This window comes from Halyomorpha halys, unplaced genomic scaffold (assembly GCF_000696795.3).
Source record: "Halyomorpha halys isolate HHAL.00 unplaced genomic scaffold, Hhal_1.1 Scaffold36.1, whole genome shotgun sequence".
Taxonomy (NCBI): domain Eukaryota; kingdom Metazoa; phylum Arthropoda; class Insecta; order Hemiptera; family Pentatomidae; genus Halyomorpha; species Halyomorpha halys.
In genome coordinates, this window is record NW_027108624.1 from 621,640 (window position 1) to 633,379 (window position 11,740).

At 29.9% G+C, this 11,740-nt stretch overlaps 3 protein-coding genes across 11 annotated transcripts in view; 2 read left to right on the forward strand and 1 right to left on the reverse strand.

Moving 5' to 3' along the window:
- The first annotated feature begins 43 nt into the window (after positions 1-43).
- LOC106686714 (small ribosomal subunit protein eS27-like) lies at positions 44-1,001 on the forward strand. The gene has a single exon (XM_067046885.1). It carries the CDS (start codon positions 44-46, stop codon positions 296-298), a length of 255 nt encoding a protein of 84 aa, XP_066902986.1. The 3' UTR covers positions 299-1,001.
- Positions 479-1,255, forward strand: SsRbeta (signal sequence receptor beta). The gene has a single exon (XM_014430131.2). It carries the CDS (start codon positions 479-481, stop codon positions 1,094-1,096), a length of 618 nt encoding a protein of 205 aa, XP_014285617.1. The 3' UTR covers positions 1,097-1,255.
- A 2,411-nt stretch (positions 1,256-3,666) lies between these two features.
- The window catches only part of LOC106686723 (uncharacterized), a 35,646-nt gene continuing 27,572 nt past the window's right edge, over positions 3,667-11,740 (reverse strand). For all 9 annotated transcript variants that reach the window (XM_067046888.1, XM_067046890.1, XM_067046889.1 and 6 more), the window contains exons 12-14: positions 10,350-10,487; positions 9,753-10,046; positions 3,667-4,176 (exon numbers count right to left, since the gene is read on the reverse strand). In XM_067046888.1, coding sequence (XP_066902989.1) covers positions 4,042-4,176; positions 9,753-10,046; positions 10,350-10,487 — 567 coding nt within the window. In that variant the 3' untranslated portion in view covers positions 3,667-4,041. The remainder of the gene's footprint in view (positions 4,177-9,752; positions 10,047-10,349; positions 10,488-11,740) is intronic.

Consider the following 11,740-nt stretch of genomic DNA (forward strand, 5'->3'; position numbering starts at 1 on the left):
GTGTGTTAAACGTGTCCCGTCTCTATTCCAGTTTTTTTCAAATATGCCTCTTGCTAAAGATTTACTGTGCCCGCGACCTGAAGAAGAGAAACGTAAGCATAAATTGAAACGGTTAGTTCAACACCCTAATTCATACTTTATGGACATTAAGTGTCCGGGTTGTTTCAAAATTCGCACTGTTTTCTCACATGCCCAAACTCATGTTCCTTGTGAAGGATGTCTTACGATTCTTTGCCGACCTACAGGAGGTAAAGCAAGATTAACTGAAGGATGTTCATTTAGGAGGAAACCCTATTAAAAATTTATATGCATTATATAATTTTTTATCCTACCATGTATATTCAGAAGGCACCTGGATGTTATGTTGGCTGAGTGGATTCCACGCGGCAGTTTCTCGGTTTCATCAAGGTTTAGTTGTGGCACAGTTTTCGTCCTGATAAGTTGTTTCGCTCTATGAATTTCGTGTAAATTTTTCAAGATGTCATTTAAACAAAGTTTAGTATTAGCTATAATGTTCCTCTGCATTCAGTATTCAGTCGAAGAATCAGAATCTGGTGCTAGACTGCTTGTATCAAAACAAATCTTAAATAAATATATTGTTGAAAACATGGACTTGGTTGTGAAATATACACTGTATAATATTGGAAGTAGTCCAGCAGTCAATGTGTTACTTACTGATAAAAGCTTTACACCGGACAGATTTACAGTTGTTGGAGGAAGTCTTGCAGTTAAAATTCATAGAATACCACCAGCTACAAACATGTCTCACACCGTTGTACTAAGGCCCATTCGGCTTGGTTTCTACAATTTTACTTCAGCCGAAGTTGAATACAACGGAGGAACTGAAGACGCTCATGTTAATGTAGCACTAAGCAGTGAACCAGGTGAGGGCTATGTTGTATCTTTTAGGGATTATGACAAGAAGTTTTCTCCACATCTGCTTGATTGGGCTGCGTTTGCCATTATGACTTTACCTTCACTGGGAATTCCATTTTTTCTTTGGTGGTCCAGCAAAAGCAAGTATGATTATGAGCCTTTATCCAAGAAGAAGATGCAGAGGGATGCTCTTAAGAAAAAAGATGATGACAAAAATTAAGTGATTACCAAAAGACTTATCATAATGTCATGTTATTAATTTATTTAAAATACTCTTGTTTTCATTTCTAAAAAAGTTTTATATATAATTCATATTCTGTTATGTGTGTTTGATGTTTTTGTAAAGTTTTGTGCCTTCTGAATAAAAGATTGACATTGATTTATTTTTATTTATATCATGTTTATTTGGTGAATATTTATTCAGTCCTCTCATTGTACTGAATTGTTTCAAATCAACACATGATTTATATGGGAACATGAATTTTCAGGGTTTTAATTTGTTTTTCCTACATTCATTTGTTTCTTAAGTTGAATTAAGGAATTATATATGAACTTATATATTTGAAGCTTTGCTATCATCTCTCTTGATAGTTCTCTCACTGTTAAATATTCAAATATTCCGAATGTCTTTTAAGGATTATTCCATGTTATTAGTAAAAATATTCCATTATTTGTCTATAACAAATTTATTATTCATATCAATAATAAATTTTGATACTACCCTGCTTTTTAATACAATTTCAGTATTTTATCCTGTTTAAGTATTGTTTTTTTATTATGCTGGGAAAAAAAAATATTTTTGTATATTGTTGAGATTAAAGCTTTGTCTATATTACAATTTTAGGCTTACAACTTTCTATGTGAGAGACTAATTTCGGTATCTATTTGGCTGGTTCCGTATAAGTGGCTGCTACATTTAAGTAGAGCACATGGGGTGTGACATTTGTCACTTATTACTGTTACTGTGAAACTTGCTTAAAGACAATAATTTTCAAAGAACTGGTCAGATATTGATACTAAGGTACAATAGAAGCTCCAGCAGCAGGAACTTCAAAACTCGTTTATACAGAATTTAGCAAGTTTGTAGGGGCTTGACCTCCCTTGAAAAGGTTCCACTGGAGGATTTGATTATCCATCTTAAGTGAGTTGAAGTCGATAGCTGTGATCTTGAAACAAATGATGATAGTATAAGTTCAAATTTTTAATTCGTAATTCCCACTACTGGAGCTTGTTTAGTAGTTCTACAGTAATATCTGATCTATATTCGAAAAATGTATAAAGATGTATCCCAAATCAATTGTAATTATCATAACTAGTCATGATAGTTCAGTATGATTTCTAAACTGACAGTATGTGAGAAGATAAAGAATACAAATGACAATTTTTTGTTTCTCCTAGAGATGACAAAATTAGTACATTGACTAATAATTATTTATAATCACATAGCAAAGCATACATTTGATTCAGGCAAAGGTGGATATCAAGGGAAAATCGCATTCATAAAATTGTCACTTGTACTCTTTTTGCTTTTCAACCATTAATTAAAGTTTATGAGCAGCTAGGCTGTAATATACTATTACCTCTTTTTTTTTTTTTTCATTGTAATAAAATCTAATAATTTATTATTTGATAAAATTAAAGTAGAAATAAATTAGTAGTCAAAGGACAATGTAATTTATTTTATCCTTTATATACTTTATTTATTTAAAAATAAATCTCTTTTTGATCCTCTTATACTGGTAATGATGGATATATCAGTTGTATTTTGAAATTGTAAGACCTATTTACATTATTAATTCATTTTTTGGCTTTATTAAGAAAAAAAATTATAAGATATTTTAAGTTGATATAAATATAGAAGCTCACTTCTTGTTTAAATTAAATAAATTTTATCCAGTTTAAGTCTCAAAACATTCTTTATAAGTCCTATGTTTCGGCCTTCCTCAAGGAAAATCTTAAATACAAATTTACAACTACATCAATGTTAAAACACTTTATACAGGCTATTCTGCCCAGGTAAATAATTTCAATCAAAATTTGATAAATCTTCACATTAAAATAAAAATTTAATCACTATCAACTTACACTATTATACTATGTGATAAAGTATTGTCCTGCATGAATTCGCCATAGTTTGGCAAACGTGTAGAGGTACCTGATCATATCTTAACTTTATAGGGGAATGTGAATACAAACTTGCCTATGCATTACGTGATATATCTTGAGACACTACGATTTGAGTATTAATTTTATATAAAATAAGTAGACTATTGGCTGTTAATGTAAAAACTTCATGTTCCTCCAAGTTAAAGACCTCTAGTAAATTCAATTAATTGAAAACATATTTAAACTGAAATAAGCAGGATAGTTCAGCTAGTAAGGCACTACACTCCTTTATCCTAGGTTTGAGTTTGATTATAATTTTGTAATGAATTGACTGGAGAGCGCATTCATCTTCTATGAAGTGGGAACTTTTTTTTTTTTCAATTAAGTCTTGTAGCATTGTAGCCATTAAGGTAAGCCTGCTGTGCATTATCATCCTTGTAATGAGCTACATAGAGCTTGATTTTATGAATCTAATCAAAGTTAAAGGATTGATCACTTTGCATTATTTTGGGTTTGTCTACCTAACAGTGCAAGCAAACCTCAGTTTTTCTTAAGAGTTACTTTTCTTATCAAGTGCAATATGTTTATTTTATGACTTTTTGGATCAATTCTTTGATTTTTTAAAACAGACAAATTTTCTTTATACCTACTACCAATACTGAGGACAAAAAAATTAAAAAAACAAAGAATTTAATAAATTTATATTTATAGAAAATAAAATTACATTAAAAATATCTATACCTCTTAAAAAAGTCAAATTAGTTGATTGATTTATTCCTTAATCAAGTAAATAATAAATCTCTTTTAAAAATTCTTAAAACAAAAAACATTTCTACTTTCTATAATGAGATTTTTTAATTGGAAAAAAAAAAGGACAGCTCACAACCTTATTTTATTTAAAATTAAATAAAAGACCTTGATGGAAAGTAAATTATTTTTGTCAAGATAAGGCACATCTTTTTTAAATAAAATAAGAGAAAAATAGATATATCAAAATATCTTGGTTCTGACAAATATTTTCCAGAAAAATAGTAACTTCAACAATGAAGATGGTTATTCTTAATCCTTAAACTTTTCCTCCACCCATTTAAGTAAGGTAACAACGCAATCAGTAGTTTGCAATCTATGATCAGCAGCAGTCTTGACTGATAAACCTAGTGTTATTCGGAATGAAATCGCCATACCTTTTAAAGCCTAGGACAAAAAACAAAGAAATGCACAAGTTAACTTAATATGTATATATAGTTGACCGTAAAAATTGATATATAGGAAGATGGTCAGGGTTGCGGTCAAAGGAGAAACAAAAATAGTTTACAACTATTTTGTTTCTCCTTTGACCGCAACCCTGACCATCTTCCTATATATTAACTTAATATGTGTTAGTTGAACATAGTTTTTATAAAATATCTAGAAAGGATATAGCTGTTTTGCCTTTTCTGATAATTTTTTTTAAATTTGTTTTTGACATATTCCATAAATTGTATAGTCAACTGGGTTTACTTTATGACAAAGTTACTTGCATTAGGACAGTCTGTAGGGAGACACCATTACAAAAAGTAATACTAATCAATATTAATTCAAAATAAAATCATGACTTTTTTTTGTCAGATGTATCACTATCAAAGTAGAGCAGTGACATGAAAATAAATTTACATGAATTATAAATATATCATGATCAGAGACTATTTTTAAGGATGAAAACCTTTCTTTTTTTTTTTTAAGTTTTAAAAGCATAAATGAATACTGTAACAAATATTCAATTAGATATCATTTTGAAATTTTAAGCAAAATTCTCCTACCTAACCCCATCTCCAAAAAAAATCTTAATGATTTTGATGTTCTTGTTTTATCTATAATAAAAATAACCATACATAACAGCATATTTAGGGTAAAAAAAAAACTCATTTCTCAATCAAAAGCAGTTGAGTAGTTTAGGAGAACTGAAGTACACTAAATGTGTTTGGTATCCATTTAAAAAATGGTTTATTACTTGAATTGATCATTTATTATATAGGGCTGCAATGTTATGATACAAGAAAGAAACACAAGCAACAATATTACTACTTCAATTCAAGAAATAATTTTTTAAAGCTTTTGGGGAGTTACTTCACTTAATATTTTCTCTCTATCTTAATAAATGACTGAAGTGCAATCCTATAAAACCTGATAAGCTGTCTAGCTATAAGCTGTAAGCCACTTCAAAAAAAAAAGAGGAGGTTAAAGACTAATTTTGAGGCTCATTATAGGGTGACCTGGAACTTAAGAACCAAATCTCAAAATGTTTTGGGGAATAGTCAAAAAGGGAACAGAATTTTTTAAAATTTTATTTTGGATTCTATGTATCTTGAAACATAAAACCTCAATCTTGGTGGGGGAGTTCATTTATTTTATTTTATTTAATTCAGGTTTTACATTCCAGAAAACATAAAATCCAGAAATCGAAAAAAGAAAAAATCTGGTCACCACGACTTTTCTCTGAACTAACGGACCAATTTTTATTTTAGATTTAACACCAAAGTCAAAGTCACTCCTATTAACCTCAAGACTCGTTCTTGTAGCCAACATATGGTCTACAAATCGATTATTGGAACATATGATTATTATTAAGTCTAAAAACAAAACAACTACTCTGTTGCTTTTTATACTGAAAATCAACAGACGACTTTTTAGAGTCTCAGTGTGCACACACATATCGTCTCCATTGTCTCCTCACTACATACTCGTAGTTGCCAGCATTCTGGCCAGCTTAAATTATTTTAACCACGGCGGGCGGACTACTTCGGCTCATCCAACAAGTGGACAAGGCAGCCGTACGTACGTCGATCTACCTCCACCAGAACATCCACTCAGGACAACAGCCACAATCAGGGCCCCATCAATCACCGGTGATATAAGACTTTTTTTCTTCTCTCTTTTGTTCAATTCATGTAATTTTGTAATAGTTTTAAGCTTTCTTTTTTTTTATAATTTGTATATTTTTATATATTTTGTGTTCCTTTTAATATGTTTACGTATTTAAAAATATTAAAATAACCAAATTCGGCTATTCTTTTCTTTTCACGTTGGACTAGTAAAGGTTCCTTTTGAACCCCTATTCGCCGTAACACTCGTCATTAACATCGACCAATGTGAGGTTTCATATGTCTATATCAATTCGGGCATTTAAGAAGACAAAGAGAAAATATAAAAGTGTTTTGGAATCACAATTCAAAAGACAAGAAAAAATAAAACAACATATAACCTCTTGAACCTATTGCTTATTTTTTGTTTTGTAGAGTTTTGACCCCCCCTCCCCCAACACCTGTGTACTAAATTAGGCTAACCAAAAAACGTGTTCTTTGGACTTTTGGGCCAAAACAGCACCAAGAATATTCATGAAACTTGCTCAAATCCTTTGATGATTTATATGTAAAGTGAATTGCTAAGAAAGAGATAGAAAAAATGTTATGAAGAAATGAAAAATTTGTTCCCACACAACTCAAAAAGTATCCATTTTACCTTTGATCAAACGCTTTCCTGGAGAAACCATGTATCCAATATATCCCACCATACCTTTTCAACTTTAAAACATGTAAATAAACTCCACCACCTATTTCCATTTAAACCCGTAGGCTCCTAGTCACTTCTCTAATATTTCCCCACTTTGACTATTGCTGTACGGTAATTGAGGGCGTCTCTGGGGATCTCAAGGCGAAATTAAAACGTTTGATAAATTATTGTGTACGATTCATCTTCGGGATCCCAAGGGACACCTCTGTTTCCAGTTTTTATGCAGAGTTGAAGTAGCTTTGTCCTTCCTACCATTGTAAGTATTTCCTGGATTTCTTCATCTTCCAAGTCATCCAATCCCGCCATCCTTCATAAATCTCCGAACTCTTTCAATTCAAATCCTCTATTCCTTCCCACATTACCTGTTCCCAGTCTTCAGATTTATACACAAGGGCCAACCGAACCGCTGCTTTCAATAAATCGTTCATTATTTGATCCTCATCCCTATGGAACTGCATCCCTTCAAACTTCGGTCGTTCCAATACCCTCCCTACCTTTAAATCCTTCCAGTTCAATTATTTCTTATCCATTCAGACCCCATAAAATTGTAAATCAATATAATTGTAAATATGTATATAAACTATTATATCATTCTTAATTATTTTTACATCATTTTCTTTTTTTTTTATTTATTTTTTTTTTTTATTGTCCAACTGATTAAAATGAGAAAGTAACTTATAATTATTTTCTGTAATGACTATTTATATTTTTTTGTTTAAGTATCTCTGAGGCTCCTCAGCCCTCATCTGTCGATTTCTCTGTATTATTCTAAAGGGGCTCTTCCCAGAATAAATAAAGTATTATTATTATTATTAAGTAATGAAAATTTATATTTCCTATAAAACAAAAAAAAATGTTTGTATTGAACCTAGCATCTAATGCAGTAAGGAATGTCGAGTTAGTGCACCAGATATTTAATAATTGAACTGTTTTAATTGGCCTAGAAAAATATTATGACCAAGACCGTTTTGCATTTCAAGATACGTAGAATCCAAAAATCTAATTTAAAAAAACAGTCCATGGCTTTTCAAAGAAACTATTAGGTTGATTGTTTTGTGTTTAGCACCAAAGTCACTGATTACGTCACAAGGATCCTCGAAAATCATCAGTACAATCAGACAATTTTTGAATTTTTTTTAGGCTGGACTGATTTTGAAATGCTTCTATCTATTATTCATTAATTCCTGATGTAATAAATTATTGATTCATACAATAATGATTTGATAATTTAATAATCTATATATATATAAAAAAGGGAATGCTCGAATCTTTGTCCACAATAAACTTTTTATTAGTGGACCAATTTTCATGCAGTTTTTTCAAAATGTTCCATTTCGTCATGCAAAGGTTTAAAGATGAAGAAATCCCTGGATTCTCCAGTAAAAAGAAAAGTTATGAACCAAATTATGCGTAAGGCTCATGGTAAAGTAGATCAATAATTTTGTTTTTGCAAACAGCAAATCATAATTTTTTTTAAGGTTGTACCAAATACCATTTTTCAAAGAAAATAAAAATCATAAATTTTTCACCTTGATTTATTGGGGAGGATTTTTTTTCCTCCGGTGACTATTTTTCATACAATCATTTATAACTCCTCTGCATTTATCTGATTTATATATTAATTGACTAAAGTTATATTTGATACCATTATAAGAGCAAAACAAGGGTTTCAAAAAGGAGATAAAAATTAACACATTTTATTTTATATCTCCGGTTCTAATTTGTTTAATTAGAAACGGTTTGTGCCCTTTGGTGCAGTTTATAGAGTCCTAAACCACTGCCAAGTTTGTGTAGATCAGTCGAGTAGTATTGAAGTTATTTCCATTTTTAGATTTTTAAAAAGGAATCAAAGGCCAGGTGAAAATTTTCGACTATAAACTTTTATTTTCCAATTTTTTTGAAAATTCGTAATTAAATGTTTCTCGAGGTTCTAAAAATGAATATCAACTTTTTGTTGATGCGAAAATGTTCTCTCTCACCATGGAAAGGTTTAAAGGTAAGGATCCCAACAATCAAGTATTTTAAAATGTTTTATTTTAACTAAACACAACAATTTATAAGAAACTATCAATTGTGTTCATTAAATCTATATAGATCCTCAAATATAGCAATAGCGAAGCATTTCTGGGTCAGCTAGTCTATATATATAAAAGGGAATGGTCAAATTTTTATCTACAATAAACTTTTGAATTAGAGGACTGATTTACGTGCTGTTTTTTTAAAATGTTTCTTTTCCCCATGGGAAGGTTTAGAGATGGTGAAATCCCCTAATTCTTGAGTAAAAAAAAATGTATGAACAAAATTAAGCGTCTTTTGTTTATAACATAAAAAGTATAAGGTTTTTACACTGTTATTGTACACCAATCAATTCGTCTCTTTCTGAAGAATAAGAAAAAAGTATTAATAATTCTATTAAGCTCTATTATAATTACAAAAAATTATGAAAACCTAATGTGGCTCGGGTAAAGTAGGTAAGCAAATTTTTTTAAAGAAAAAAGCAAATCATATTCGTTTTTAGGGTCGTCTCAAACTTCCAAATACCACTCATTCTTCAAGGAAATTGAAAATTAGAAACTTTTCACCTCAATTTTGATTTTTTTTTGCTTCCAGTCATGATGATTTTCATATAATCGTTCGTTACTCCTCTGCATTTTATCCTATTCCTAGGTTCATAGAACCGTTGGAAAGCTGAATATCTGCTCTTTCAGCTTACATCAACTAAACTTAGATTTAATGCCCTCATAGGGGCGAAATATGGGTTTCAACTAGGGAAAATAATGCAAACATTTTATTTTATATCCCCGGTTCAAATTTGTTTAATTAGATTCAGTTTGCACTTTTTGACGCAGTTTATAGATCCCTAAACCACTGCCAGGTTTGGAGTAGATTGGTTGAGTCATGTTGAAGCTATTTCTATTTTTACATTATTTAAAAGAAATTGAAGGCATTGATAGCCAGCGTTTCATTTTTCTTCCTTACTGCATGTATTGGTTTAATTTATCTTTCTAAATCATTATAATAAAGTAATTGTTTAATTTTAACTAATACAATAATTTATAACAAACTATCAATTGTGTTCATTAAACCCATGTACATCCTCAAATATAGCGATAGCGAAACATTGGTGGTTCAGCTAGTGAGTAATAATTTGCTACATTTTTTTTTAAAAGAACAAATTAATAGTTAATATATCAAAAATTAACTAAAACAATTTAGTTTACCCTCATTGCATCCTCATCAGTGGTGTCATCTCCAACATAAATGACATTGAGACGATCTGACCAGTTAAGACCAAAAGCTGTGCGAAGAATGTATATACATGCTCTTCCTTTATTCCAATTTATGGGTGGTTTCGCTTCAAGAGCCTTATGAGCATGAGATGCTATAAAGCCAGCCGATTCTATCAATGTTCTAGCTTTTGAAACAATTTCTGCCCTCCATTCAAAAGGTGTCTCTCGATAATGTAATGTAAGAGTGAGTCCTTTATTTTCCACCCAGGCACCTTCTTTAACTACCTATAAATAAAAATTAGTTAACAGGTAAAAATCTTCTTAAAAAAGGTTTTCTCTATCATTATTCATTCTATTTCTTAAATAAAGTGTCCCAAACACAAAAATTACTTTTTTTAAATGCTGAAGTGAAGAAAACTTCCAATTAGAATATATTACTATTCTATATTTTGTACTTGTACAACATTTTGAAACTTACCCCATACAATTTTAGGATAAAATAGTACACGAGTATGGGGTAAATCCTGAAATGTACAAGTACAAAATATAGAATAGTAATATATTCTAATTTTACTTCTAAAACTTTACCTGTTCTTGAAGATCTTTGACAAGCTGTGAAGCTTTTTCTTGATATTCTAAAGGCATTGGAAACATAAAATGACTACCGTCTGATTGAATTATTTCCATACCATGATTTCCAGCATATGTTATGTTCTTAATTCCAACCTAAATAATCAAAATGTTATAGTATGGAATGTCAACAAGGAAATGTATGAAAATAAAAGTAAATAGTAAATATAAAATAAAATAAAATAAATTCTAATGAATATAACAAAGTACGATTTATTGTTATGCAGTGGATATTAATAATTCTTATTTCCACTTGAGTTCACAAAGAATAACTTGTGCTGAATTGAAAAATTGTAGAAATAATCTGGTGGTTTCCCACAGAGCTCAGCTTGGTCTAAATAATGATTTCAACTGGTGCAATTTGTGATAAATTGAAAAGCCAAGTTTGATTGAACACAATAGTTTGTATGAAGTGGTAGTTGATATATTAAGACATCTGTTATGACCAGAGGAGGTAATGTGAAATTCCTCATATGCAAGTAAATAGAGAAGATAAGAAATATTCTCAAGAGACAAGAAATAAGACAGGATGTTTCTGTATTTTCAGTATTTAACTACATATGCTTAATTTAAATTATTGTTTTCATGCGTGAACACATTTTAATCCTTATTTATTCTGTATCATTTTAATCAACCTATTTTATTATTTTCTCAATATTATCATTTGTATATTGTTTTTTTCATATGTATATTATAGCTCTGAAGATAGCATATAAAGTTTAGTCTTGGCTTGTATAACAAAAGAACAAAAAAAAAACTAATTTATTATAATCCTATATAAACTTTTACAATAGTAATCTGGTTTTCTAGAAGATTGCTGATTGACCGTGTGTATTGATTGTATTCCATTATTTTAACTTTATTTCTTCTGTTTTCTATCTGTGTACATTTATAGTTTTTTTTTAATATATAATTTCTTCCCCCCTCCCTCCATTATGTATATTATCATTTATGGTTTACTTAATTTTAATATTTTCTTTAATTTTATACACTGTTTACTTTAAAATTGTTTTCAAATGTAACGTACTTAACTGCCTATCCCCACTCCTCCCAATACAAACAGTTCACTCTGACTTTGACTTCTGTCAAAACATGTTTTTCTATCCATGTATTTTTTTTTTTAATTTATTTATTTATATTTTTTTAAATATTTCTTCTTCCCCTCTATTATGTATATTATAAATATGATCATCAATACAATTATCCATGATGCATAATAACCATGCATGCATAATCAATCCGTAATCAAACATATACAAATTACTCATACATGGTATAATCAGAAAAAAAGAGATACAATAATAAGAAATAATAAACAATTTTTTTTCCCCCTACAGTTTTTATTATAA

What these genes read in the sequence shown, in the direction of transcription:
- SsRbeta (XM_014430131.2), top strand. Translation starts at nt 479, where the DNA reads ATGTCATTTAAACAAAGTTTAGTATTAGCTATAATGTTCCTCTGCATT.
- LOC106686714 (XM_067046885.1), top strand. Translation starts at nt 44, where the DNA reads ATGCCTCTTGCTAAAGATTTACTGTGCCCGCGACCTGAAGAAGAGAAA.